The sequence below is a fragment of the Athene noctua genome, chromosome 1, assembly GCF_965140245.1.
Source record: "Athene noctua chromosome 1, bAthNoc1.hap1.1, whole genome shotgun sequence".
NCBI classification, from domain to species: Eukaryota; Metazoa; Chordata; class Aves; order Strigiformes; family Strigidae; genus Athene; species Athene noctua.
The window spans coordinates 82,183,383-82,210,440 of record NC_134037.1 but is presented as its reverse complement, the minus strand read 5'-3'; the positions used below and the strand labels follow the sequence as shown (position 1 = coordinate 82,210,440).

The 27,058-nt window shown below is 49.3% G+C and overlaps 2 protein-coding genes across 4 annotated transcripts in view; one reads left to right on the top strand and one right to left on the bottom strand.

Moving 5' to 3' along the window:
- The window catches only part of FAM120B (family with sequence similarity 120 member B), an 82,827-nt gene extending 74,523 nt beyond the window's left edge, over positions 1 to 8,304 (bottom strand). For all 3 annotated transcript variants that reach the window (XR_012632874.1, XM_074896692.1, XM_074896691.1), the window contains exons 1-3: positions 8,271 to 8,304; positions 4,911 to 5,966; positions 1,421 to 1,601 (exon numbers count right to left, since the gene is read on the bottom strand). Coding sequence is in view for 2 of the 3 variants with exons in the window: in XM_074896692.1 (XP_074752793.1) it covers positions 1,421 to 1,601; positions 4,911 to 5,930 (1,201 nt within the window). In the remaining variant the exon portion in view is untranslated. The remainder of the gene's footprint in view (positions 1 to 1,420; positions 1,602 to 4,910; positions 5,967 to 8,270) is intronic.
- Positions 8,305 to 14,964: 6,660 nt separating this feature from the next.
- DLL1 (delta like canonical Notch ligand 1) lies at positions 14,965 to 23,758 on the top strand. Its single transcript, XM_074925146.1, has 11 exons — positions 14,965 to 15,927; positions 16,135 to 16,446; positions 16,681 to 16,741; positions 17,013 to 17,270; positions 19,729 to 19,789; positions 20,263 to 20,393; positions 20,533 to 20,702; positions 20,841 to 21,057; positions 21,770 to 22,562; positions 22,684 to 22,798; positions 23,189 to 23,758. Exons 1-11 carry the CDS (start codon positions 15,865 to 15,867, stop codon positions 23,192 to 23,194), a joined length of 2,187 nt encoding a protein of 728 aa, XP_074781247.1. The 5' UTR covers positions 14,965 to 15,864; the 3' UTR covers positions 23,195 to 23,758.
- Positions 23,759 to 27,058: the final 3,300 nt, after the last annotated feature.

Below are 27,058 nucleotides of genomic sequence, written 5' to 3'. Positions count from 1 at the left end.
GACACACTCTACCTACCTTTCTGGAACGGTTAAGGATTGAGAGTGCACTATGATTTACTTTAGAAAATTATCTCTGGAATTTAAGGCATAAACTGAGAACAAGTAATACATGTTTATCTGTGGTTTTATTCTAAAAATCACTTTCTTAAGAGAAGACCTCTTTCACATTCAAATTTCATTTTCGGTAAGATTCTAAATTAATGTTTCTGTATTTCAATTCTAATCTTCTTCATCTGAGTACTACAAACACTGTAACACAAATGCAAATCTGCCTACTACCCTGCCATCTCACAGCAACAACTGTTAATTAGAAGTTTTGGTCTCTGTGTTTCTGAAAACATCAATGAATATCCTGCTGCTTAGAGGAATAACAAGACCCAACCAAATTATAATTGTCTACAAAATTTAGAGGCAGCAGGCCGAAAAATGAAAAATGACAGATGTGCATGACTACCACTGAGATTTTTGTTACTCTCTCCAAATGACTACATAAACTCTGATTCAGTTTTTCCTGGGTTTTTTTTCTCCTATTATAGCACAACTTCAACCTCTAGTTGCTGAAGGAAGTCAGGCACTTAATTACCTTTCTGTGCCCTTCTAAGCACATAGCTTGAATATTAGGTTGGATGGCAGTGCACTTTCATCAACAAAATATAAAGGCGTTACCAAGGAAAAATCAACATATTAAAAAGAATAAAAATTCAGTACATTTTAAATTTTCAACTCACTGCCTAAAAGACACTGTAAAGATAACATTTAACAGATGGAAGTCTCAAGAACATAAAATTTGTCTAAGGATGTGAATAAAGAATTATCTGTCTTAAAGCAGAAGGTAAGCACAGATGTATACCTGCTACAGAATCTGTTTATACCACTGGGTAAAGAAATCATTTTTCTTGCACTTTGATGGAAGAACTAATAATCACTGGCATGACTACTCACATTGGTATTACTACAGTGACTACACTTGACTATGCACTGTTATTAAAATCAACAGATGGTAAAACTGTAACAGTGCACTACTGTTTTGCAAAATTGTATTACAACTCAATTCATCAGGAGCTACACTTATCAAAGCAACATAAGGTTTCATATCCTCTCCAACTTTTAAAGTCTTCTAAATGTCATTGTTTTGCTCAATCTTTTGATCATTTTCAACTTTCACAACTTTCCATTTAATAAGGAAAAAAATCCCAATTTTAAAAAATCTCTTTAAAAGCACTGAAAGTCAACAGCATGTAGAAAGACTGAAATTTCACTGTCACATTTTCTCTTGATTCCTTAAAAAGTACACTTCAGCTACCCACAGTTTTTATCCTAAATGCCATGTTGATGTAGTCACTGAAACAAGGAAGTCAAGATTTCATACTTCAAAATTGAAAGTATGATTGAATAATGGTGTAAGTAGTTTAATTCTTACCTTTTCCAGGTTCCAACAAGACAGAATAAATATGCTGACGAGCAGGGCGGTAGATAAGTGCCTGTCCAGGAATCTCTCTATCACATTCATCTTCCAAAGAGTTGCTGCAGTCAATCTCTCCATTACTTAGGATATTGAAGATTGTATAATTTTCAGATTGGATATGCTGTTCTTTAGCTAACTGTTTGTTCAAAGAAGGAACAAGGCATTATCTCCAAAATTAAGACGGATCATAAAGTAACAAAAAGTATTCACTCTTTTCAGGAAATAGTACTTCCTTTATCAGTGGAAATGGAGGGAATAGCCAGGGAGGGAACAAGTGCTTTTTCAAATAACACCAGTATAGTATATTTTTCAGAACTTTTATCTTTTTGTGGACAGGAATCCCCAGGAAACCCATCATCACCTTTCTTATCCCCTCCTTGAATTCTTAAAACTTGGGGGTTTTAATGACAGAGTAATTATCTTAAAATGGATTCTGAATTCAGACATCAGAAAATGAGCTGCCCTCCTTTAGTCACCTGAAAAAGTACCTTCCCTCTTAAAATAGTGAGTGAAGACATGCCAAACCCCAAACTTTTAATTTTATTGCAAGATGAACTCCGTAAGACAGCTCCTTTTCTTTCCTGAGCTGATTTTGTGTAGTTTACATTGTGGTCAAATTAGAATACTTAACCTCACCACTTTTACCTTGCAATAGCTCTTCCCCAAGAAAAGAAATGCAATCTTCTCTAGTGAGGAAAACCAGATGTGCAGGCTGTTGCTGAAAAGCAGAATCACAGCGTTACCCAGGCTGCATATTAATCATGCACTGGGTGCAGACACATCTGGCTACGGCAGCTAGCTACAAGCAGCCTTGGTACCAACAGGGACTGCTGGTCTGGAGCAGCTCAGATGCAGAAGCAACAAAGCTGCTCTCAGGCAGCACAGAATTTCAACCAGTAACACTTCTAACCCGGACTGGCCCAGTGCAGAGCCCAACAGACCTTCTACTTCACAACCTCAGACCAAAACTATGGGGGTGTTCAAACAGCTGAGTGGAGCAAATTATTTCCATGAGGTACCCCTAGTAAATTCTCCAGGACCCATGCCATATGGTGAGCAGGCACTGAAGCTTCTCTGCTCTGCATTCCCTGCATGTGTCATTCTCTCTGTGAGAGAATCATCTCTCTTGTGTGGGTTGTGCCATCCATGCAGCTGTGTCAGCCTCTTTCACTGGGAACTACCAGACCACCAGCCAGAGCCAAATTCACCATTTCTGCAGAATTCCAGTATCTGCAAATTTGGAAACTCAGCAGGTCAAAGCTGTAGTCAATCACTGGGACATGACTGAACAAAACTAGTTCTACTGAAATATCATACTTTCAGAAGAAATTCTCACACAAGCGTAAAATCAGTGATTGGCTTCTGTGTACAATACCAATCAACAGAGCATTTTCTTACAACAATAAATTAATGGTTGCCCTGGAAGAAATCCTTCAGTATTTCTAATATACATAAACAATGTAATCCCCCAAATCTACTTTTGTATAAAACAAAACCAAAGAGTTTCTAAGCATGATTTGAACGAAGCACTGAACTATTTCATACAAACCACTGTCACAGATACAAGATCATTTGAAAATACTGTTTTCTTGCCATTTGCCAATAATCTACACATCCTAATGTACTGAAAAAAATACAAGCCGATTTCAAAAATATACAAGCTGGTTTCACTGCTGTATTCAGTGCTGTATCTTGAAAAACATTTCTGATTTACACTTACAGTCAGCTAGAAAGTTATGCTTTTCTTTTCTGAAAGAAGCAGCAACACAAGGCTACGTCCTCAAGGTTGGAACTGAGCTATGTATGACATTTACGTGCAGTTCAGATTATGTGCAAGGTAAGCAGAACTACATATGGGTTTCAAAATATGAAGCAAAGCACACACATTACATATACCAATATTTAAATACCTGCAACAGAAAGAAAAAACAAATTAACATGTCTACAACTTTGACTGTGATTTCCTTGGCCCGGGGACTGGCTTAACATAGGATTTAGGCAGCAACAGTGAGGTGTTCTTCAGTGGAGTTTCTAAACATTATTTTATTACAGCAGTAGCTCAGCACGATGCTAGAGAACTGCAATCCTTCAAATGAAAGATCAAACCAAGAAATAATGACCGCTTGTCATAAAGACGGTACATTCTCTTAAGGAGTAAGGATATTACCACTGTTGTCCTGGCCATAGTCCATACTAGATAATTACATTCTGGCTAATTTTTCCTTGCACTTCAAGCATAAACAGTATTTTTCAACACTTTATTAGGATGCAGGGTTGCTGTTTTTTTAAATAATGTCTTCTATTTAACTACTACAGCCAAAAGTGACATGTATTGTCTCTATGTGTGGTTAATAAAAAGCCAAAATATATCTGTAGTTTAGCCAAAATGAGCATTGCATAGGTTATAATGTAGTTTTAAAATGTTTTAGAGTGGTTTTAGAAAAGGAAAATGTAAATTATAGGATTACTTTAGAGTAATCTGAGGAAACTTAAAAATAGTTTCAAAGAAAATGCTCAAAAGCAAGAGACAGACACACAAAAAAAGGCTCTCTATTTGAAGTCTGTAGGTACCTAACAAAATAGGGAGTAACGGATGGCTAATACAGGGTCTAAAATACACTACCTCGTATAGATTCTTCTTTTTATCAAATCTCAGTATGTTATCTTAATTGCCATGAATTTATAGAACTCTACTCTAGACTTACTGCTATCACATAAATTCTGATGCATTGAAGAAGGTAGCTCTGTTTCTATCAGCCAGGTAGGCTACCCCAGCTAACAGATCCAGTCTCTCAGAGTGACCCAGTCTGAGATACTGTTTCTCACCCCAACACCAGCGCTTCTCTGCCCATGTGAGAAGCCGTAAGTGAAACCTGCTAGTGCAGCCCTGCGCCTTTAAGGATTAACAAGCCACTCAAAGGGCTTTTGGTTCATTCAGGGACAATGTATCTAAAGGATAATTAACTGATCCAAAAATCACAAAATACAGATTTATAGTAAGTTCCTCATCTCCTCCACAAGAGCAATTTCAACTTCTGCGTTCTCAGCACCGTTCCCTTTGGTACCTTGGCTGCATGTGCCAGGGACAGCCAATCAGACCACTAGTCAGCTGCAGCTGACCTGTGGGTTCTCAAGGCAAAAAGTCATTACATTGTGCAATATATGGGAAGTATATCTCTATGCCTACCCATAGGCCAATACAGGAGCTGCCGATTCCCATTATTTGACCTGCTTGATGCTTCAAAAAGAGAGGAACCACTTTTAATTAAATGTGCTGCATCTCCCCTCATCATCATGCATGTAACAGTCCTAACCATGGCTGTATTTAACAGACAAAATATTTTGCTCAGCAAATTTAAATCAATAGGTTCAGTGTACTCATTACTAACTTACACTAAGTAGTCATGGCAATAAAGTGACCATTAAGCTTTAAAAAACAAAGTACCTGAAAGACTTCTTTATCTTGACACACTGCTGTTTGTTGTTGAAGGGAGAACATCTGGCAATTTGTTATGTTGGGGGGAATCCATGGAGACTGCTGCCCTGGCAAAAGATAGGACTCCACTCCTTTGTAAAGTAATGTCTTGTCTGATCCCATAGGTAGTATCTCTTCCAAGTCTTTCAGGCTACTGTATGAGCATGGAACTTTTGAGATGTAATTTGCTACAGCTAGAAGTATGTTTGTTCTTCTGTTGTAGCTGTTATTCTTGTGGGGACTGGTGGCTAAACACTTTTGCCAAAAGCCTTCCAACAAGCTTTCTGGAACAACATCATTGCCAAGCAAGCAAGCAAAGAGAGGGAGGTGTGTCAAACTAAGACCCAACGCATGGCAAAGATCTTCTCGAGAGTACATAACAGTGACCAGTCTGTCCAAACGGAGCTTCTCTATGGAGAAGTAGGGGCATGTATTATAGATGAGGTAGTCACTATCTTGCCCAAGAATTCCTATGCAGTTATGTTGCAAACCATACACAGCCACCTCAAAGTCTGCCTCCTGCAATGTGCACACTGTTTTTTGGCCAAGAGACTTCAGGGCAAAACGTGTAAAAGTAGGCAAAGCTGAAGGAACAACAAACATTCCTCTCCCTGGTTGTTTCCTCTGAGTCTTGATAAAGTGAAATATTCTGGCTATCTCCTTGTTATTCTGCAACCTCCGTTTGATCCACTCATCTCTCTTTTTCTCTTCTACCACTCCATCAAAGTAAAACACCAACTTGATACCCGCTGCCATAAATGCCTTAATAAAATCCTCTAAATTGGCAAGGTACTCCCGCCACTGGCCTCCGCACACCCAGGATTCTGGGGTGTACCAGTATCTAACACAACTCATGGCATCCACTACGATAACAGGTGGGACATCAGGATGATCGATGCGATGTTTTTCTGCCATCTCTCTCAGATCTACCGTTCTGCAGGCATCAGGGCAAACTCTTGCCACAAATCCTTGCAAACCTTTAATGCCCATGGCTGATCTCTGAAACTCACAGCCAAGTTGCACCGTCTGAAAGAAAAATAACAACAACATTCTAAAATGCAGTACTGAGAAACATAATGAAATTCCACAATCAAAGAAAAGCAGCTTGGAATCTGAACAGTTAGTTTTCTGCTTTTGCTGATAGTTGCTTGTGTTGTCCCAGCCTTTAAACACTTTGAACCAGTTTTCTTTCCATCAACAAACTGGACATTAAGTGCCCATTCAGTTTGCCTTCCAGTTCTGCTTTTTACATCAGTGAAAACTGTAAAAATCAAAAGGTTTTCATAAATAAGTCTTTAAAAATTTCAGACTGATAGCGTAAAATATAGAAAAGCCCACACTGCTAGAAAAACAAGTACACATGTAATCAAAAGCTTTGTAACAGCTGACACAGGAATTAACGGCTTAATTTTCACACTAAAATTATACAAACATGTTTAACTGAAGCCAGTAGGAAAAACTACTAAATAACTTTGGAAATCAGTCTCGTACCTTGATTGTGCAAATGGCTCAGTTACAATCTGACTTTATAGACAGTAGTCCATTGATATGGTACCAGTTGCAATACCTCTACTTCTGCAACGGTTTTGGCGGCAGCAGTTCTGCTTTGAATCAGAAATTCAAGCTATTTTACCATCTTGTCATTTGAAAACATAATTTTCAAGACCTCTTTAAACAATTAGAGGTTTACCTATATTTTGTGAATCTACAAATCTATCATTAATAGTGAACATATTAAAGGTGATTTCTAACATGCACAGCAGTTTTGAACCAATCTACCTGAAAAGACGCATCTGCAAACTTCATCCAGAAACTAAATAATAAAAAATGGAATAAGCCTATTTTCAGTTTAAACAATACTAAAAGACTGAAGAGAGTCTCCAAATTCTGTGGCAGAACTCAACAGCATGCCAAATGAACCAATTTAGACATTCCATAGAGACAATTGTGGGATAAAACTAAAACCATTGATGACCTCCATTTTTATTTCTAGAAGTCTCAATGCAAAGATGTTTGGCACAACTTCTACATTAGATGTGCTCTTTCTTCTACTACAGCACCAATTTCCTCTAACACAGCACCGTTTTATTTTAAAGGACCTTGCAATGAAAAATGGAGGTAACAAGCTCCATCAAGCTTTTTCTTCTTCATTCTCAGGAAACCTGGGGTGGTTTTTTTTATTATTTTACTCGAAAGCCAAATCCCTTCCCAGTTAAGCAGTGAAGAAATTCATGGTGTTTTAATTAAATAGGTACAATTTTGCCTGTTTTTCACACCGCCGATTTTGATATTTCAATTAGACTGTCTCAGGATTGCTACAATATACATGCTTATGGTATACGTCTTGGCTGCTACTAGAATTTTAATATTACTACTACACACATTTGCTGAAAGCATAACAAAAAAACAGTTTATATTTTGTCAACCATCCTGTTTCACCTCTAAACAGTAACTGGCATCTTAAGGAAATCTCTAATCCATCACAGTAGCAGAAAAGAGAACAAGTAAAATCTACTGACTTGAGAAGTACTTTCATCAGAGGCACCTCAATAAAGCTGGCAGAATCAGGACCAAATTGTTTTTTGTTGTGATGCTAAGTTTCCCAAGAGTGGAAAACGCGCATCCTGCTCAACAGATGAACGTTGCCAGGCGTCTATTGCTGTTACTTGTGTGAAACTGAGATCTCGGGTTACCACAAGATTTCAGCTGCACGAATCTGCAGGAGAACCTTTTCTCCACAAACTGAAACGATTAAAAAAACTTCCCCCTCCCCCAGTTTTATGCAGACACAAGAATTCAGAGAAATGACCCTTACAACAGTTGATGACACCATTATGTTTCATCTTGCCGGCAAGCAACTACGACCGTACAAATTTTATCACGCCCACAGTCATGTGGAGCAGCACTGCTAAGGGCTCTCAGCAGAAACGCTCACAACCGCTCCAGCCCTCCCAAGAGCCCCCCGGCCAAGGCCCACAGCGCAAGGAAGGAGGCGCAAAGCCCCCGCTTCTGACGCGCAGCGGCGCAGAGCCAGGCCCGCAGCCCCGCACTGCCTTGAAGGGCCGGAGCCTGTCCCAGAGGGACGAGAGCGGCGGGCGGGCGGGCCAAGGGCCGGCGGTACCTGCCCGCCGCTGAGGGGAGAGCCGAGGCCTGCACGGGGCCAAGTGTGAGGGCCGAGCCCCTGCCTCGGGAGGCCGCGGGGCCATGCTGCGAGCGAGAACCGGGACTGCCGTCGCTCTCTCTCTCTCTCGCTCCCGCCAAGCCCGCCGCCCCCCGCCGCCCGGCCGTTCCGCAGCCCCCCGCCCCTTGCTAACGGCACCCGGCACCGACCAGAGCCGCCGCTTCCGCTTCCCGCGGAGGCGGCGCCGCGCATGCGCCCGGCGGCCGGGCCGGGCCCGAGGGGACGGGGCTGTCGCCGTCGCTGTCCCCTCCCGCCCCCCGCCCCGCCCGCCCTGCCGGGGACAGCCGGCTGCGGCGGGCCCCTTCGCACGACAGCGGCGGGGGGCGAGGGGGGGGGCGGGCTGGTTTGAACCGCGGCTGTCCCCGCCCGCGGCCCTGTGTCCCTCGGCTTTGTACGGCCACAATGGGGCCGGAGGGGCCTTTGTGCCCCCGAACAAACCCAGCCGGGACGGGGGGGACGAGGGGGACGTGGGGAGATGAAAGCGTCGCGCACCGAAATGGCTTGAAAACCCCCGAGTCGTACGTCGGAGATTTATGTCGCCCCTCGGCAGCGCGGCCTGCTGCGCGGCGCTGGCCGTGGGCAAACAAAGCGGCCCCCGGCAGCCCGGCGGGCGGCTCCGGCGGGACCCGGCCCAGCGCGGGGAGCGGGGCGGCTTTGCTTTGCCTGGCTCGGTACTCGGCTCCGCGGAGGGGAGCCCCGGTGTCCCCGGGGAGCGGCCCGGGAGAGCGGCCTGGCTGCAGGCGTGGCGGGAGCGCGACCCGCTTCCACCCCGCCGGCAACAGGTGGGGACCTGAATAACTTCACATCTTACCAGGGCAGGGGGGGGGGACGGGGACCAGGGACTTGGGGGGAGCCGAGGGAAGGATTAGATCAGATGTTACTGCCGGTGAAAAATTAAACAGAGCGGTGCTCTAGGGAGCACAGATTAATATATTTGGTGACTCTGCGCGCACAAAGCCTCACCATTGTGGCCGTGTCTGAATGCCTGTGAATAGGATGGAGCATATGTGGCCTGTCACCGCAGGTGCCCACATCTGTTCGTCTCCGGGCAGATGCTCTCAGAAAAGGGGAGAGCGTTTCCAAAAGCTCGGGGCCCGCCCCATCCATAGCCATCCTCTTTCTCATAATCACCTTCTGCAGAGGAGTTTCTGCCCCCTCCTCCCTCCCCCGCCACCTTCCCCACACATGGAGAGATGCGGAAAGAAAAACGACGCAAATTGGAAGTGGCTCGGAAAGCCCTGGAAACGTATAATCAAACCTCAACACCACCACCCACCACCGCCACCCCCCCCCCACCCCCCCCCCAGTTTATTAGCGGCAGGTTTTGCGCAGCAGCCAGCGCACAATGCGCAAGATGTGCGCGCCGCGCGGAGGGGGCCGCGGGGGAACAGAAAAACCCCTTCGTGCGTGAAATGTAGTACAGTACAGCGGCACGCTGTGTGGCTGTCACGGGCAGAGGGGTTTGTGCAGCTACTGTCTGGAGCGGTGTTTTGCAGCTACTGTTCAGAGTTCTGGCTTAAGACGATGATTAATAAAACCGGGGAAAAAAAGAAGAGGGAGTTCCCCTCGGAGGACCGGTGAACGCAGTTGAATATTGCTACCCAATTCGGGAGCAGAAGGGAATCTTCCCAGCCATCCAGCGAAATCTCATAGCCGGAATGCAAAGCATTTTTCTGAGAAGTGCCGTCACATTTTTTATCCCGTGTACACGATGTGAGCTCGCTCGCTCGCCCTCCCGGCTCTGTGACACCGCTGCCAAGCCAAGCCAGGCCTCAGCGCCCCAGAGGGTTACACCGGCCTTGCCTGACTGGGTGGGTGGGGTACTGGGGTGCAGGGTACATCTCAGGATTACGGGATATTTGGAGTTGGAAGGGTCCTCAGACGGTCATCAAGTACAAACGCGTGGCGGATATCGTGACTGTCCTTGGAGTTAAAGAGGGGCAAAGAAGCCAGTTCTCCAAATCCGAGGCTGAGCTGCTCCCCAGAGGGACGCGGGCGGGGAGAGCATTTAAATCGCCGTGTCCCGGAGCGGAGACCGGGGGGGGGGGGGGGGGGCGGCGGGACACCCATGGGAAGTTTCGGGAGGAGCCCGGGGGCCCGGAGGAGAGCAGGGCGGGGGAAGCCTCCTTCCACTGGACCCCTGATGTCCCCTTGGCCCCGGGAAGCTCCGCGAGGCGCCGCGGCTCTGCCTTCACCCTTGCCGCTTTGGGAGCAACGACAGCTCACGCACACGAGTGACCAATTTTATCCTTCGTACTTTCCCACAAGCAAAATCCCGTCGGAAGCGAGCCAGGGAGCAAACCCAAACAAACAAGTAGCGCAGGGGAGTGGAGGGGGGGGGGGGGGGGGAAGGGGGGGGCTCGCTTTCTCCTCGTGTGCAATCAGTAAAACACACATATAGGGGCCACTTCGGGATTTGCCCAGGGAAGGGTTGGAGAGCAGCTGGCTGCGGTAATCTCCTCGGGAGACAAAGGAATGCCCAGTCCCAGGATCACAGGTAAACACACAACCATTGTCATGAAAATGAGGGGCTAGGATAGGGCCGGAGCAGATGATTTGCGATTTGAAAAAGGGGGCTGGGGGGGAGGGAAGGCCCAGAGCTGCTTATCTATCATCTGGCCTCGCTGTGTGCCAGCTGAGCCACGCGACTGCCCTTTCTTATTCTAATCAGCACATGCCTTTGCAACTTTGGGCTAACCTACACGCTAAACTTCTTAATCCCCCTCCCCGCACACGGCAAGGGCGGCGGAGCGCCCCTCCGCCACCGCGGCACCTCTGCGCCCGCCTCCCACCCGCCTCGGGTCGGGGCGCCGGGCGGCGGGGCGCCGGGCAGCGCCAGCACCCCGGTCACGCCGCCGAGCCCGGGACCGGCGGGGGAGCCAGAGCCTCGGTCCGGCGGGAGAGCCAGAGCCCCGGCCCGGCTGCAGAGCCAGAGCCCCGGCCCGGCGGCGCCCCGCTCCTCTCCCGGCCCGGCCCGGCCCGGGGGTTCGGGTGAAGGGGGCGTGCGGGGAGGGCTGCGGCGGAGGGGCAGACGCGCACACATACCTCCGTAGGGACTATAGACCTAATTAAAATATTATGCACACTTGGCTACACATAGCTCCACACGTACACGTCCCTCCGCCGACGCACCGTTCGCCATATGCCCGGAGCCCTCCGTCCCGGGAAAAAAAAATCAGGGTTGCGCGCCAGCGATGGTAGCGCGTCGCCCTAATTAACAGCCCCCCCCCCCCCGCCTTGCTTTGAAGTGACTTTTCCCATAATCTGGCTCGTTTAGAAATAAAGGCCGCGGCTGACGGGGCGCTCGCGGCCGGCCCGTAAATCCTCGCCGGGGCGGGAGAGGGGGCCCGGCGTTGCGGGAGGGGTGTAAATTCGGGGCGGGGAGGGGGAGCACAATACCCCACCAGCCCCAGCGAGCTGCGGGCGGGCGGGGCCGGGCCCGCCGCGGCCCGGCAGTGCGGGGTGACCGCGGCCCGGCGGGGCCCCGGGCACCGCGCCCGCCCCCGGGGGGGTCCCGCCGCCGGGGGGAGTCTCGCCGCCGGTTCATCCCGGCGGGGCGGGCGCGGCCGGGCAGGGCGTCGGGAGGGACCGTCCGCCCGTCGGCGGCAGCGGGGACCAGTGGCGGTGCGCGGGCACGGTTAACACCGCGGGGGCGGCGCGGGGGGCGGCAGGGGGCGGCGGGCGAGCGCGGTGCGGAGACACGCGGTTGGGAGCGAAAAAGCGCCATTTGGTTGGGAGCAGATGGCTGGCTGGGGGGCTGATCGCGTCTAAAGGCGTGTCATCCCCCTTCAGCGAGAATCCCTAAGGGCTCCCCTTGTCTTCGAAATCAATGAAAATTAAAGTGCAGAGAATGGATGAATAGTTAGACCTCGAGTCCCTCCTTTGTTCGCCTCAGCTACTGGTGGGCAGGAGTTAAACTACAACAGCCTCCTATAGAAACACTTAAGTTAAACAGTCTCCCCGTTAGCCCAGCATCTGAAAGAGAGAGGGAGAGGGGGGAAAAAAGCAGAAAAAGGAGCTTTCTGCTTGATTTCCCCAATACAGAATCGCGTGGCATAAATTAAGCCGGAGAAGAATGAGCGCCGTGGGCAGGATCCTGCCGGCTCTCACGGCGCCTTTCAGTCACGCTCAGCAGCGGTAATCGAGAAATCTGTGCCACGTCAATTTAACAAATACCCGATACCGAAGGGGGGTTGTTAAGGATTTGGGGGCAAGTTTTTTCGGTTCTTTTTTTTTTTTTTTTCTTCCTATCGCTAGGTTAAACCCCTCGCGCGTGTAACTTTTTATTTCCAGTTTTTTAAGCAAGGGGATGCTAATGGACCAACTTTCTATCCCTCGTAGATTAAAAGATCCGCGGTGATATATCACTTCTCGCTTCCACCGACGGGCTACCCCTAAATTTCAAGACAGACATTGCCCCCCCGCCCCACTCGCTTAGTAAACCCGATACAAAGTGATTCCCCCCCCCCCCCCCCCCCCCCCGTTCTCGGGGATAACGCCGCAGAAAAGTTTGCGAAGCAGCGGCAAGCCACTTGAAAAGATGTTGACGCTAGGTGGCAAAAGTAATGTACGGTTAAAGCCGGCGTGGCTGCTGGGCGCGCCCCCTCGCCGCTCCCCGCTGCCGGGGCTGGGCACGGCGGGGGCGGGCGGCCGGTCCGCCGGGGACCCGCCGCCCGCTCCGCTCCCCTCCCGCCCGGGCCGCCTTCCCTGCGCCCTCCCAGGGTGCCTGCGGGATCGCTGCTCCCCTCTCTGCCCAGATAGCACTCCGGGGTAAAAAAAAAAAACCAAAACAAAACCGAAAAAAAAAACCCACAAAAAAACCCCCCAACAACAAAAAAAGCCAACCACAAACATTCCTGTACATTTAAGCTTTTTCTTAAGCGTCGAGGGGCGGGGAGACTGGAGAAGAGTGTCTGGGTGTAGGTGGCTCGTTCGACCAAAATTAGATGTAAAAGACACACACGTTGAGTGGCGAAAGGTTGCAAAAGTCTGGATGCTTGTTTAAGTAGCGAGGATACCTGCCTGGCTTTGGGGTGGGTGCCACAAACACCCAGTAAATGCACGTGGGCAGCTACAGTCTTGGAACAGTCAAGAAGAGCTGGGCTGAATGAACTCATTAGTGATTTTCTTTTAATTGGTATTACCCAATGCTTTTACTTTAAGAAGTCTTTAAGAATTTCTTTTTTCCTAGCGCATTGTAAGATAATTTGTGATCAAGACATCTGCTTCAATGAAAGTCACATTTTGCCATGCAAATGCACGTTTCAACCCAATAAAGTCGCCATAATAAGGCTTTTAGCACGGCATACCTACAGTGAGGTTATTGTAGCCAAATCCTCTCCTTTCGCACACAAGCTTAATCTGTGCTGAAATGATCTGTTACAATTAAAATGACATTTACAGAGACAGTTACACCTTGCATCCTAATGAATCCGCCGGCCCCTACCGAAGGTGTTTAAACAGAGGGCCCGAACAAAGTGGAAAACTCTGCTTCGAGTGACATGCCAGAGTCGCCCTCCAACTTTTATCCCCCGCTTCCATCCATCATTAAGAAACTGCTCAAATGGTAATCATCTCTATCCCTCTTTCACCGCACCAGTAAACTCCTTTCCATGTTTTTAAGGTCAAAACAAAAGTTCTAGTGTTTGATGGATATGTAAAAAAAATAAATAAGGTGACGGTTGGTGTAAAGTTGGGTTGTGGGTTGGTTTTTTGGGGGTTTTGTTTCTTTGGGGTTTTTTTGTTTGCTTTTTTTTTTTTTTTTTTTTTTTTTTTTACGGTGGGGGGAAGTGCTGGAAGGGATTTCTTTAAAAAATGTGCGGACATTGTTGTAGAGGCAGTAGCGTGCGCCGAGGGGAGCTCTTTCTCTCCCTCGCATTGTGCAGGGAGCAGGTGCTGTCTACATTACCATACAGCTGAGAGCACAAAGAGCTAACTGATTCAGCCCTCACACAATAACAAACGGCCTTAATGACAGCCACGCGAACGACACACACCAAACTCACTTTTTACTAAGCTGAAGGAGGAAAAAAGAGAGAGAGAGAGAGAGAGGGAGAGGTTGCTGGTGATGATGATAATAATCATAGAGGGGTGCGGGACCCGGGCGGAGCGGGTGGCTCTCTCCGGCAGCGGTGGCGGCGGGGACGGGACCCGCGGAGCCCCGCAGGCGGGTCCTCTCCACGGGTCCCCTCCGCCAACTCGCCCGCGCCCTACCCCGCCGCCGGGACCCCCGGGGACCCCCCTCCCTCCCTTCCTCCCTTCCTCCCTCCCCTCCGCCGGCGGGATGCGCGCTGGGAGCGGAGCCGAGGGAAGAGCGAGCGCCGGTTCAGGTCGCACAAAATGCTCCCCCCCCCCCCCCCCCCAATCGCCCCGGTTATGCCGGGGGGGATGCGTCCGATTCCCCATGTTGCGGCTCCCTGGCTCCCGCCTCCCTCGTCCCTTTAAAGCCGAAGATGCCCCTTGGAAGTGGCCGTGGTCACCGAGTTACTTTTTGGGGGTCGGCGGTTGCTTTGCACGTTTCAGGAGGTAATTACAGCCGCCGTCCCCGGGGCTGTTTTCTGGCCGGAGCGTGCGGCGCTGCCTCTCTCCGGTGCAGAGGGGGTGTTACCCTCTCCTTGGAGCAGAAGGGGGATTCTTGCGGTTACCAAATTTGCAGGAATGTAAATGAGCACGTTTTGTGAGCGCGGAGGGGAGGGGGAGGAGGGTTGCACATTTTACAGCTCACTGACCATTTGGCGATCCATTGAGAGGAGGGTTTGGAAAAGTGGCTCCTTTGTGACAGCTCTAGCCAGATTGGGGGGCTGCTCATTTGCATCTCATTAGGCATGCAGGCGGCCGGCGGGATATAAGGGAGGCAGGCGCCCAAGGAGAGGCAGATCCTTAGCGCTTCACCCTCGGAGAGAGCCGCCGAGCCGCGGCGCGGAGCAGAGCAGGCACCCCCCTCCCCCGTAGGAGCACACCCGGACACGCTCAGTGCGCCGCTACCGAGACACGAGCTTATTTTTGTTGGCTGGGATTCCTCTAAAAACAAAAGTAAGCCCACAACAAGGAAAGAGAGCTTCGCTTCTTTCGAAAAAAAAAAAAAAAAAAGAAAAGAAAAAAAAAAGAAAAAAAGGGGATCAAGGCTCCGACGTGACCTGCTGCCCGCCGCCGCTGTCGTCTGACACCCACCAGCCCCGACGTGCGCAGGGCGAGCGCAGCCGCGCAGAGCCGCGCAGAGCCGCTCCCGCATCTCACCGCACCGGGAATTATCGCCGCCGCGTCTGCCGCTGCCTCTGCAGGGATTTCCAGATCGCCGATTTTTAATCTTCCTTGGGAAGCCTTTTCTCTGCCTCTGTTGGGAATTAAGTTGCTTTTATTTTTTTTTAATATTTTTTTTTCTTCCTGGAGAAAAGGAGGAGTACCGTGGATTGTGAAAGAAAAAGAGTTTAGTAGATTAAGATTAACCTTTTTTTTTTTTTTTCCTGTTGTGTTTTCTTTTTTTCCTTTCTTTTTCTTTTGCCATCCGAAAAAGCTGTCAGTCGCCGACAGGCTACACCTAGAGCTATCGACAGAGGGGAAAAAAAGTCAGAGACACTCCTGAAAGAAGGAGACCGTGACACTAACTCTTCCAGCTCTGCTGGAACGAGCGGCTTTGGCCGCTGTATTTCTTTTTCCCCTTCCCTCGAGAGACACTTTCCCCTTTCCCCTCTGACGAGAAGACAAGGGGGAGGAAAGCGAGGGCACCAGAGCTGCCCCTCCAAAATGGGAGGTCGGTTCCTGCTGACGCTCGCCCTCCTCTCAGTGCAGCTGCTGAGCCGCTGCCAGGTAAGTGCCCGTGAGGTGGGGGCCAGAAATACCTGCGGTGGCCCCTGCACCGAGGGTCCCGCGGGGGTGCCGGGGGCTGTTGCTGCCTGTTGCAGCCGGGGGAAGCGGGGAGGGGGGTGTCAGTCCTGCTGATGGCCGGCGGGGCTGGGGTCGGGCCGGGGGAGCGGGCTGGTCGGCGGGGCTGACGGCCGCTGTCCCCGCCCGCAGGTCGGTTGCTCCGGGGTCTTCGAGCTGAAGCTGCAGGAGTTTGTCAATAAGAAGGGGCTGCTCAGCAACCGCAACTGCTGCCGCGGGGGCGGCCCCGGCGGCGGGGGGCTCCAGCAGTGCGACTGCAAGACCTTCTTCCGCGTCTGCCTCAAGCACTACCAGGCCAGCGTCTCCCCCGAGCCGCCCTGCACCTACGGCAGCGCCATCACCCCCGTCCTCGGCGCCAACTCCTTCAGCGTCCCCGACGGCACGGGCGGCGCCGACCCCGCCTTCAGCAACCCCATCCGCTTCCCCTTCGGCTTCACCTGGCCCGTAAGTGGGGCGGCGGCACGGGTGGGGGCGGTCCGCATTCCCTCCCGTCCCGTCCCACCACCCCGGCCCTCTCTGCCGGACGAACGCCCATCCGAGGGGCCGCCCAGCCCCCGAGGGTGCCTTTGTGGGGGGTGGGGGTGAGTAGCTCCTGGGGGGTTGGGGGAGCTGCCTCCCGGCCCAGCCCTCTCTCACTCTCTCCCTCCGGCGGGTTGTCTCTGCTCCTTCTTCCCCCAGGGCACCTTCTCGCTCATCATTGAGGCTCTGCATACGGACTCGCCTGACGACCTCACCACAGGTAATTACCCCGAAACAGACCCTTCCCCGGAATAATCCCAGCCCTGCGGCCCCACTCCGCCCCTCTCTCTGCGGTGTGCAGTGTGTTTCCCCCATTCCATCCCTGCTCCTCTTCGGGAGACCATGGGAAAAGAGACCAACCTGTTGGCACGCAGCCCTATCATCCTGCCTCTGCCGTTCCCCTCCCACCAGAGACACCCCCTGAGCATCTTCCTACAGCCCTGCCCGCTTTGGGCTCTCTAATCACGCCTCTCTTCTCCACCTTCTCGCAGAAAACCCCGAGCGCCTCATCAGCCGCCTGGCCACCCAGAGGCACTTGGCGGTGGGTGAAGAGTGGTCCCAGGACCTGCACAGCAGCGGCCGCACTGACCTCAAGTACTCCTATCGCTTCGTGTGCGACGAGCACTACTACGGAGAGGGCTGCTCCGTCTTCTGCCGCCCCCGGGACGATGCCTTTGGTCACTTCACTTGCGGAGAGCGTGGCGAGAAAGTCTGCAACCCGGGCTGGAAAGGCCAATACTGCACTGAGCGTGAGTGTCCACCTTCTTGTCTCCCCGGGCTCTGGTTGCAGCATGTCCCCTGAGCTCCTGGGGGGGCGTTTCTCTGACATCAGGCCCCACAGGAGAGGGGGGAACCAAGCTATAGTGGGTGGAGGTCTGGTGCTGTGTACAGGCTTTACTGGTGCGGGGAATGGGAGGTCCTCAGCATTGCCCCAGAAAGTTAATGCAGACAGCCCCTTCTCAAGCTAAGAAAATGACAGTGCCAACATTACCCTCTTGCTCATTTGCTGTAGACATCAAATCATACAGCAAAATGTTCAGCAGTTGCTTGAGGATTTATTAAAATATATCAGGACTACTTTTTATACCTAGCCACCCCTTCAACCATGGTACACTGATAGCCTCACCGACAGGGTACATGGCTTCAGGAGAGGGAACTGGGCTTTGGTAGCATCCATGCGGCAGGCCTATTGGTTAGCTTGTTACAGTTTGATGTCTTGCCACCTTGTATGTAGAAAAGTATTGTGAGGTCCAAGCTATTCTCTGTGGCCTCTAGACCGTACATTTCTCCTTTGGGGTACTCATAAACTGCCACTAACAGAGATTGTTGCACCTGGAGCCACAAGAACATTCGACTTCTTCCCCATCTCTATTCCCTGGCATTGCCATAATCATTACTACTAATAAAGTAGCAAGGGACGTGAGTTTTAAAGTATGCCTGAGCTTGAAGTTGTTGAGGAATGTGGTGTGTTGATACAGTGGGAAAAGCTGGGTCAGTAAGCAGATCACAGAGAGGATAGTTGGGGATGTCAGATACCTGCAGCTTTGTACAAGATTACCGCCCTTTGTAGATACGTGGCATGTACACCCAAACATGCACACAGAGCTCCTGCTGCAGCATGTGATGGCATTCTCTGTTTGTGTGTATACACGGATCTGAAGTACGCTGGCAGATGACGTACTGGGCGAGTGCTCCTCTCCAGTCATCAAAGGGCCAGGCGGGCAGGGAGAAAACAGTTACAGGCTGTAAAGCAGCCTCTCGCTTTTCTTCTTGTTCTGTTTTTGTTTTTCTTAAAGCCCACCTACACTGTGGTCTCAGCTGAGCTGATAGCAAATGAGCCCAGATTGACTATTCACACTGCTAGTGACTGCTAGGATGCTTTTAGCAGTTCATGGTACAATGTTGCACAGTAAACAGCAGGCAGAGAGGCTCGCATTTCCTTTGATAGTGTTTTAAATAGGAACTATAACCTTTCCCATGATCAAAAGCGCCTAGCTCAGTTGTGTCAAGGGGTGGGGAAAAAGGAAGCATTTTGATAATGAGCTCTTTGGGGGCTGTCAGCACTTTTGGATGCCTGTACATTGCTGCTTTTTCCACAGCAAAGTAGGAGGCTGTCCATCTTGTCTTTACACATTACGTACGTTCTTCACTCTGCTTTCCCTATCAGAAAAAAACAGCTTATAACAGCGATGCAAACCTACTAGGCAGGGAAGATCTGTTTATGTGTGCATGCAAAAAGAATGTTTTGCCGTTAGCGAGCGGAGCTGCCAGTCGCAGATTGCTTCCCGTCTCCTTGCCCCAGCTCCATTCTTTCCAACTTGGAGGCGATCTGATTATCAGCGCTGATTCTTTCTTTCTTTTTCTTCTCCCCCCCCCTTCCCCTCGCATGCCATTGTCTCTGGCTGGCTTTGTTGAATTAAAACTTTGCAGTGCCTGCTTAATGAGTTCCATAACCAGGCGAAGTAATGAGCAGAAGTCCCTTTTTTCCCTTCCCTCATCCTCCCTCCCGCTGGCCCGCTTACCTCTTTTACCAGAGCTGCACCCACCCGCCCGCCCCTTTTTGGAGAGGGGCGGAGCAGGGAGGGGGGGAAGGAGGGAGGAAGAACTTTAGACTTATTTATTTGAATAAGAAAAAAAAAAAAGTTTTTTTGCACCGAAATCACGCGCGTGCCATAGATTAGCTGTGGGCAGGGATAGGCTGCCCGGCCGTCGGCCGCCGGCCCCATTGGCTCCGGGGCCGGGGTATTGTTGCAGTGGGGCAGCTGCTGGGAGAGAATAGACAATAGAGCAGCTGTCTTGCACTGGCACCCTGCACACCAGCTGTCCACTCTTATCTGCACACACACTTTCGGGGGATATTAAGAGGTGGAGCTGTGTGCATAGAATTGGAAAAAAGGACTTCTGACCCTCACTGGGAAGGGAAGGGGGGTGAGGGGCTTTGGGGAAGGGAGCAATTGTGAGCGCTCTTTTGTCTGTGTGCAACTGTATTAAGAAGAATGCTCATCCCCGGCGATAAGTAAAGTGCCCAGTTACGGGGCGAGATCAATACTCCTGCAGACTCCAGAGATTAACTCTGCTGCGCTTAACTGCCCCGACCTAGTAAAAGGGGCTCGCTCCCCACCTGCAAGGTGCTCTCGGGGTCGGACTTGTAAAAAGGAGGCATTCGGCCCTGGTGATGATGTCTCTCCTTGCTTGGTTTGTTTACAGCGATTTGTTTGCCTGGATGCGATGAGCAACACGGCTTTTGCGACAAACCTGGGGAATGCAAGTAAGTTTCCCACTCCCTTCTTTGTCTTTAATGTTGATTGTCTGGTGTTAACTAAGCCATTGGTCATTTGAAGGGTTGGTTTAAATGCCTTTCTTCATATGAGATGGTAATTCGAGAAATCCAGGTGATGCCAGATCAAAGTATTAATCTACAAGTCAAACATCAGTGTCATTAATATTAACCTAATGAGTTTACAGTGCTATGTGTAAGGTTTAGCTGTTTGTTATTAGAGTAAACAAATTAACTACCTGGAACCATGGCTCTGTCTAGGGAAGTGGAAGAAATATCTGGGACCGGTGAAATCTGATGCTACGGTTGGACTTGGTGACTTTCTCACATGAAGGATCACTGAGGGCTTTTAGGAAACTTGATCCCTGGCATCAGTGTGTTTGCAGAGTTTGCGATAGGGTTTCCAACTGTGAGAAGTCTAAATCTGACGAGACTTTGTTGTTGGTGGTTTTTTTTTTTTTCAGATGCAGAGTGGGTTGGCAGGGGCGATATTGTGATGAGTGCATCCGATACCCCGGCTGCCTTCATGGTACCTGTCAGCAGCCGTGGCAGTGCAACTGCCAGGAAGGCTGGGGTGGCCTTTTCTGCAACCAGGGTGAGTCCTCAGTCCTTGCCTGAGCATCTGTTTTAAACACAGAAAGCAAGTGGCTATTTCCAGCTCACCCACCCTGTGCTAGCCTTGCAAAATAGCAAGTATCTTGACTGCCCTCTTTTTGAAAAAAAATCTTTTACAGACCTGAACTACTGCACCCACCACAAGCCCTGCAAGAATGGTGCCACATGCACCAACACTGGTCAGGGGAGCTACACTTGTTCTTGTCGACCCGGGTACACAGGCTCCAACTGCGAGATTGAAATCAATGAATGTGATGCCAACCCTTGCAAGAATGGTGGAAGCTGCACTGTAAGTTTGAGTTGCTTGTGCCATCTGAAACCCCAAGAGAGGAGTTAATGTCAGTTTTACTGATTTTCAAAACCCCTTTGGGGATTTCAAAGCACCTTCAGATAAATATTTTGACCATTTCTCATTTCTTCCCCCCAGGATCTTGAGAACAGCTATTCCTGTACTTGCCCCCCAGGCTTCTATGGTAAAAACTGTGAGCTGAGCGCAATGACTTGTGCTGACGGACCATGCTTCAATGGTGGGCGATGCACCGACAACCCTGATGGGGGATACAGCTGCCGCTGCCCACTGGGTTATTCTGGGTTCAACTGTGAAAAGAAAATCGATTACTGCAGTTCCAGCCCTTGTGCTAATGGTAAGGTCAAACATGCAACAGTGACCTTCTGAAAGGAGACCATCCAGTTACTTTGGCTTTTGGTCTGGCGTTCATAACAAGGCCCACTGATCAATCACAGTCCATGTCATGTCAATAGTTGACTTGGTGGAGGAACTGTACTTAAAAAGTAATGGTGTGGTTTGGCCCACTGCTGCAGGTTGCATTTTCTCAAGGGTTGACTGTGGCCAGGTAACTTGGCCTGAAGCTTCATGCACAAAAATGTGGAGGATTTAGACTTGCAAATGTTTTGCAAAGACTCTTTGAGGTTTGTGGATGCAAAATGCCATACAAGTACTAAATATTATTACTTGTAATTTGGTAACAGTAATCTTCCTGTTTTGATTAAACTAGTGAAGACTTTCTTTACTGCATTGCTTGTCATTCATTGCTACTCAAACTCTGTAACCTGAGATGGTGGTGTTAACCTGATCTGGACTAGCTTTGTTGATGATGAATGAAATGTTAAAAAGGGAATACGATGGAGAATGAAAAATAGATCCAATTAACAAATATCTTTCTTTAAAAAACCCTGTACTTTTAATGGTGGATCAGACTTGGCAAAGGAGGTTGAGCTCATAAAGAGAGCTTTTCTCAGCTGCTGGTTGTGATGGTCACCCCAAGAGCAGTGGGTGGGAGGCTGTCAAGTCTGGCTGCCCACCACTCAGCTCTTATCTCTCTTGATGTCTTGCAGGAGCCCAGTGTGTCGATCTGGGGAACTCCTATATATGCCAATGCCAGGCTGGCTTCACTGGGAGACACTGTGATGATAATGTGGACGACTGTGCCTCCTTTCCCTGCGTCAATGGAGGGACCTGCCAGGATGGTGTCAATGACTATTCCTGCACCTGCCCCCCGGGATACAACGGGAAGAACTGCAGCACCCCGGTGAGCAGATGTGAACACAACCCCTGCCACAACGGGGCCACCTGCCACGAAAGAAACAACCGCTATGTCTGTGAGTGCGCTCGGGGGTATGGTGGGCTCAACTGCCAATTTTTGCTCCCTGAGCCACCTCAGGGGCCAGTCATCGTTGACTTCACTGAGAAGTACACGGAAGGCCAGAACACCCAGTTCCCATGGATCGCCATCTGCGCTGGGATTATTCTGGTCCTCATGTTGCTGCTGGGCTGCGCTGCTGTGGTCGTCTGCATCAGGCTCAGAGTGCAGAAGAGGCACCACCAGCCTGATGCCTGCAGGAGTGAGACGGAGACCATGAACAACCTGGCGAACTGCCAGCGCGAGAAGGACATTTCCATAAGTGTCATTGGTGCCACTCAGATTAAAAACACAAATAAGAAAGTAGACTTTCACAGTGATAACTCCGATAAAAATGGCTACAAAGTCAGATACCCATCAGTGGATTACAATTTGGTGCATGAACTCAAGAACGAGGACTCTGTTAAAGAGGAGCACAGCAAATGTGAAGCCAAGTGTGAAACGTATGATTCAGAGGCAGAGGAGAAAAGCGCAGTACAACTGAAGAGGTATCTTTCACATCTGAGTGCAGGGGGCAGCTTGACTCTGAAGGCGGGGGGTGTGTGTGTCTCATAGGTAGCATTAAGCAACAGCCGTCTGACCCGTGTTGTCTCTTTTTGTCTTCAATAGTGATACTTCTGAAAGAAAACGACCAGATTCAGTATATTCCACTTCAAAGGACACAAAGTACCAGTCGGTGTATGTCATATCAGAAGAGAAAGATGAATGCATCATAGCAACTGAGGTTAGTATACTGCCTGGCACTTGGAACAGCAGAGAAAAGTCTCAGCGTGCATCCCTTATCTAACACATGTCTGGGCAGCTAAACTCTGTTCCATGGTGCCACAGCAATTTGTACCTGTTGAAATCCAGCCAGCTTGAGTTTGTTGTGCTGTGGATGTTGGAAAGACAATCTCTGACTTGCTGCTGTGGATTTTACAAGTATGACGACTTTTGCAGGCCAGGGTACAATGATAGTGTGGTTGTGGTCTGCTGACCGACCTCTTAGCGTGATTCATGCAGAGTCTGTTCTTGCCTGGCACAAAAACAGAGTCCCGACCCTCTGCAGCCTTACAGCCCACTTCTAACTTTCCATTAACCTTTTCTGATCTCTGCTCGTGTTTTTTCTCACCAGGTGTAAACCAGAGGTGATATGACAAGGTGGTTGTTCAGATCAATTTCAGAGGAGACGTGCCCCGATGAATGCTGCTGAAAGAGGAATGGGAGATAGATTCCTTCACTGACTGCTGCTGAGAAACTAAATTCAGGCTTGAGCTGGTTCTCTACTGAAGTTAGCAAAGTGACTGCAAAATAAAGAAACAAGATGGACATCAGGCAAGGGTCTGTGTTCAAGGATTACTGTTGCACTGCCTTTTATGAATTTTATCATTGCACTATGGTCAGTTGCTTTTCTATATATATTTAAATGAATGGACTTAATTACTACATAAGAAGCATGCACTGCCTGAAGTGTATATTTTGGATTCTTATGAGCCAGTTTTTTCTTGAATTAGAGACACAAACACTGCCTTTATTGTCTTTTTTGATACTAAAATGTGTTTTTACTAGGTGAGAAAAAGTGTGTTATTTTTTTGAATCTGTAAAAATATTTTCATGATAATTGTAAAGCTTGAGTATTTTGTGATGTTCATTTTTTTATAATTTAAATTTTTTGGTAAATATGTACAAAGGCACTTCGGGTCTATGTGACTATATTTTTTTGTACATAAATGTATTTATGGAATATTGTGCAAATGTTATTTGAGTTTTTTTTACAGTTTTGTTAATGAAGAAATTCATTTTTAAAATATTTTTCCAAAATAAATATTATTAATGATAACCAGACTGCTCCGTTTAGTCTATAACCGAACTTTGCAGCCAGGCACCTGACAGGCTTCTGTGGACTCATGGGTGGGTGGGGTAGGACCCAGACCTATCACAAAGACTGGGGAACAACTTGTTCTGTGTAGACCTCCCATCTTTTCCCTCCTAACCTTCTGAACTGTTGACCCCACAATTGTGCTCACTCCTACCCCAAAGGCGAATGTCTGTCAAAACCTTGAGTAATGTTTGCTCAGTCATGTTGGGCTGTGGATAAACACACATGGCACCACTTCTCAAGGAAGAGCAATGCAAGTGTGCTCTGTCACAGTCCAGATGTGGGGCTTGTTGTGACTCAGCTCTTCATTTCTCACGACCTCAAACGCTTACCTGGAGTCCAGGGGAATTTGGGACGCCCATGGCACACCAGTGGGGCCCCAGTTCAGGTCCTTGATGCACACATATGGGATGTGAGCTCCCCCAGTCACACCTGTCAGGGGGTGGCACTTCCCTCTCCAGGAAAGGGTGACACTGAATTGACAGGTGGCCACAACTCTCCTGACTATGATACCTGTCTGAAGTATCAGTTTCATCTTTGGTTTCCACTCTGCCCCTGGTGCCTGCTGCCTTAATTTTGGGGCAGGGTGTGATCCTATCCCCTGGCTTGGCCCCTAACGCTTAGGCAATTTCCTCAATTCAGTTTGCCCTGACTAGCTCTCCTTCAGGTTATGCTGTGTGTTAATTACCAGAGGCCCTTCAGAAACATGCAAAGTGTTCTTCCACTTCAGGAGAAAAAAGGAAAGTCTAGGAAATAATTTCCTTTTTGCTCCATTAAAGCTGAACCCCAATCATTGTGGGCCACATACTGCAGCTTTGGGGAGGCGATGAAGATCCTCTGTTCCCATTCACTTTGGGGGGAGTGTGCTATCCTAAACACAGAGTGGGACAGCAGATTATAATTGAAGATATAATCAAGCAATTATCACGTCTGTAAAGTACATATGTAGTCCCCTTGTTTCAGTGTACATAAATACATGGAATGGTACTTTGGTGTGAAGTCATTTGAAAACTCACACTGGCTGCAGGGGCTTGTCTGTCTATAAAGCCTTCTTGCTAAGCCAAACTTTAGACAAGACATACTGACTTTACTTCTCATGGATTGACTAGACAGGGTCATCCTCTCCATTTATCCCAAAGGGTCTTTTTAGGGAAAGTCTTCATGAGGAAAGTGAAGTATTAAAAAGCAGCCTCAGTGATGGTCTGAAGAGCATTTTCAATCTGAGCAGTAATGTAACAAGCTACCAATAACCAGTCAATGCATCATATATTAAACGAAGCACAATGGTGTGTATAGCAGCAAGTGTTCAGAGCAACATAATCTCACAGACTGGACAAACAAGTGAGCCTTGGTAAATTTTATTGCCATGTCTGTTGCTGATTTGCTCTTCAACCTTGGGAAAATCACTTTGTTTCTCTCTGTTTCCTCTTCTTCCCAAGCTTTTTGGAGCAGGCTTGTCTCTTATGATGTATTGCCCTTTGCACAGTCAGTGCCATGGTCTCAGCTGGGCCCTCTTAATGCTGTTTCTGTAGAAAGAGTGGTAATGAACGGAAGGTCATTGATGGCTGAGTGCCTCTAGAATCTCAGGTCTTCAGTGCTACATGCAGCAAGTGCTATTTTAATATGGTGTTAGGTAAAGGTCTGGAAAAGCACACAGCTCCTTGCTCTCGCAAAGAGGCATAGCATCAGTACCTACCTAACCGCTTAAAAATAAAACAGCTTTGGAAAGCTCAGTTTGTCCAAGTGTGCTAATTACCAGAATTGTTGAGCTTGGTGAGTGAAGGAAAATGTACTGTGGGCAAAGAGAAGGGCATGGTCTTGTCCTTCTGAAGCACTTTCTGAAATGATGGCTGCACAGATGAGCCCAATGGCTTCTTCCATTCATCTTTTGAGCAGGGTTGGAGCTACTGCTAAATTCAGGATTTATTTCTTGTACAGGATCACTAAGTCCTCCAGACCTGTGTGTGTGTGCATACAGGGGGTCTTGGTGACCAGAACAACTTGAGGCATGCGGTATGGAGCACTGGATTCATGCTCCTCATGTTCAGTACATGGGCCTTTCTGAGGAAAAGAGTGGATGATCTGGGCAGGGGCTGGAAGTTGTGTGTGTGTTTGTGCAAGGGCGTGTGGGCGGCACACGCCGGTGCCGAGCCGAGTGTGCAGGTGGTGTGTGCTGTGGGCAAGGGGCGAAGGGACCTGCCTGCTTCCACCCTGCCAGGACAGTGCCCGCCCGAGGACGGGAGCTCTGCTTCCAAAAAGGGGCAGGAACCTCCCTGTCAGCAGGGTCTCCGAAAGGCCTCCCCATTCTAAAACGAGAGGAAAGCCTGCCTGGGGAGGCCGTTTAGCCCAGACAGCTGAGAATTCAGGGCCTGATCCAAAGCCCATTAAAATTAATGGAAAGGCTCCAACGAGCTGTAGTGGACACATGGCACTGTGCCCCTCCTGACACAGCACATCTCTGCCTCCCCCCAGGGAAACTGTACTTACCGATGCCGCGCATGTTCCCGTGGGTGGGGGATGCGAAAGCCCATGGCTGGTCTAGCCAGGCCTGTCCCCCCGGGTGGCTCATCATCCCCCCGGTGCCAGCTTGTGCACTGCACCAGGACCTATGGGGACCTGGGATCCCTCCTCAGGCTGTCACTGCGGCACCTTCCCTTCATGCCCCCACATCAACCTGCAACATCTCCTCCCCCCTGCCCTGCAGCGGCCAGGAAGGGCTTGGTATCATTTGGTGCCAGGTCTCAACAGGGTGTTCAGAGAGGACACCCATCATCCCACACCTCTGTCCGCAAACCTGCTTCTCTGTGGCAATGGCATTTGCAGAGCTGGCATGGACAGGATGGTCAGGAACTTAGAGGCGCTGAAACAGCAGGAGAGCTTAGCTGCAGGGAGGGACTACCTGTCCTGTTTGTGGAAGGGGGCTTTTTAAGTGAGGAAGCTTTGGGTTCAGACAGCATGTCTTAGGTTTAATGCTAAGACATGGGTTTATAAATTACTTTCAACTGATATTTATTCCTTGTACACAGTGGAGGAGGACAGCCTGGGTGTCAGGAAACTTGGGTACTATTCCTGGCTTCACCACAGACCTGATGTGTAACCTTGGGAGAGGAAGGATGGTCTTGTGGT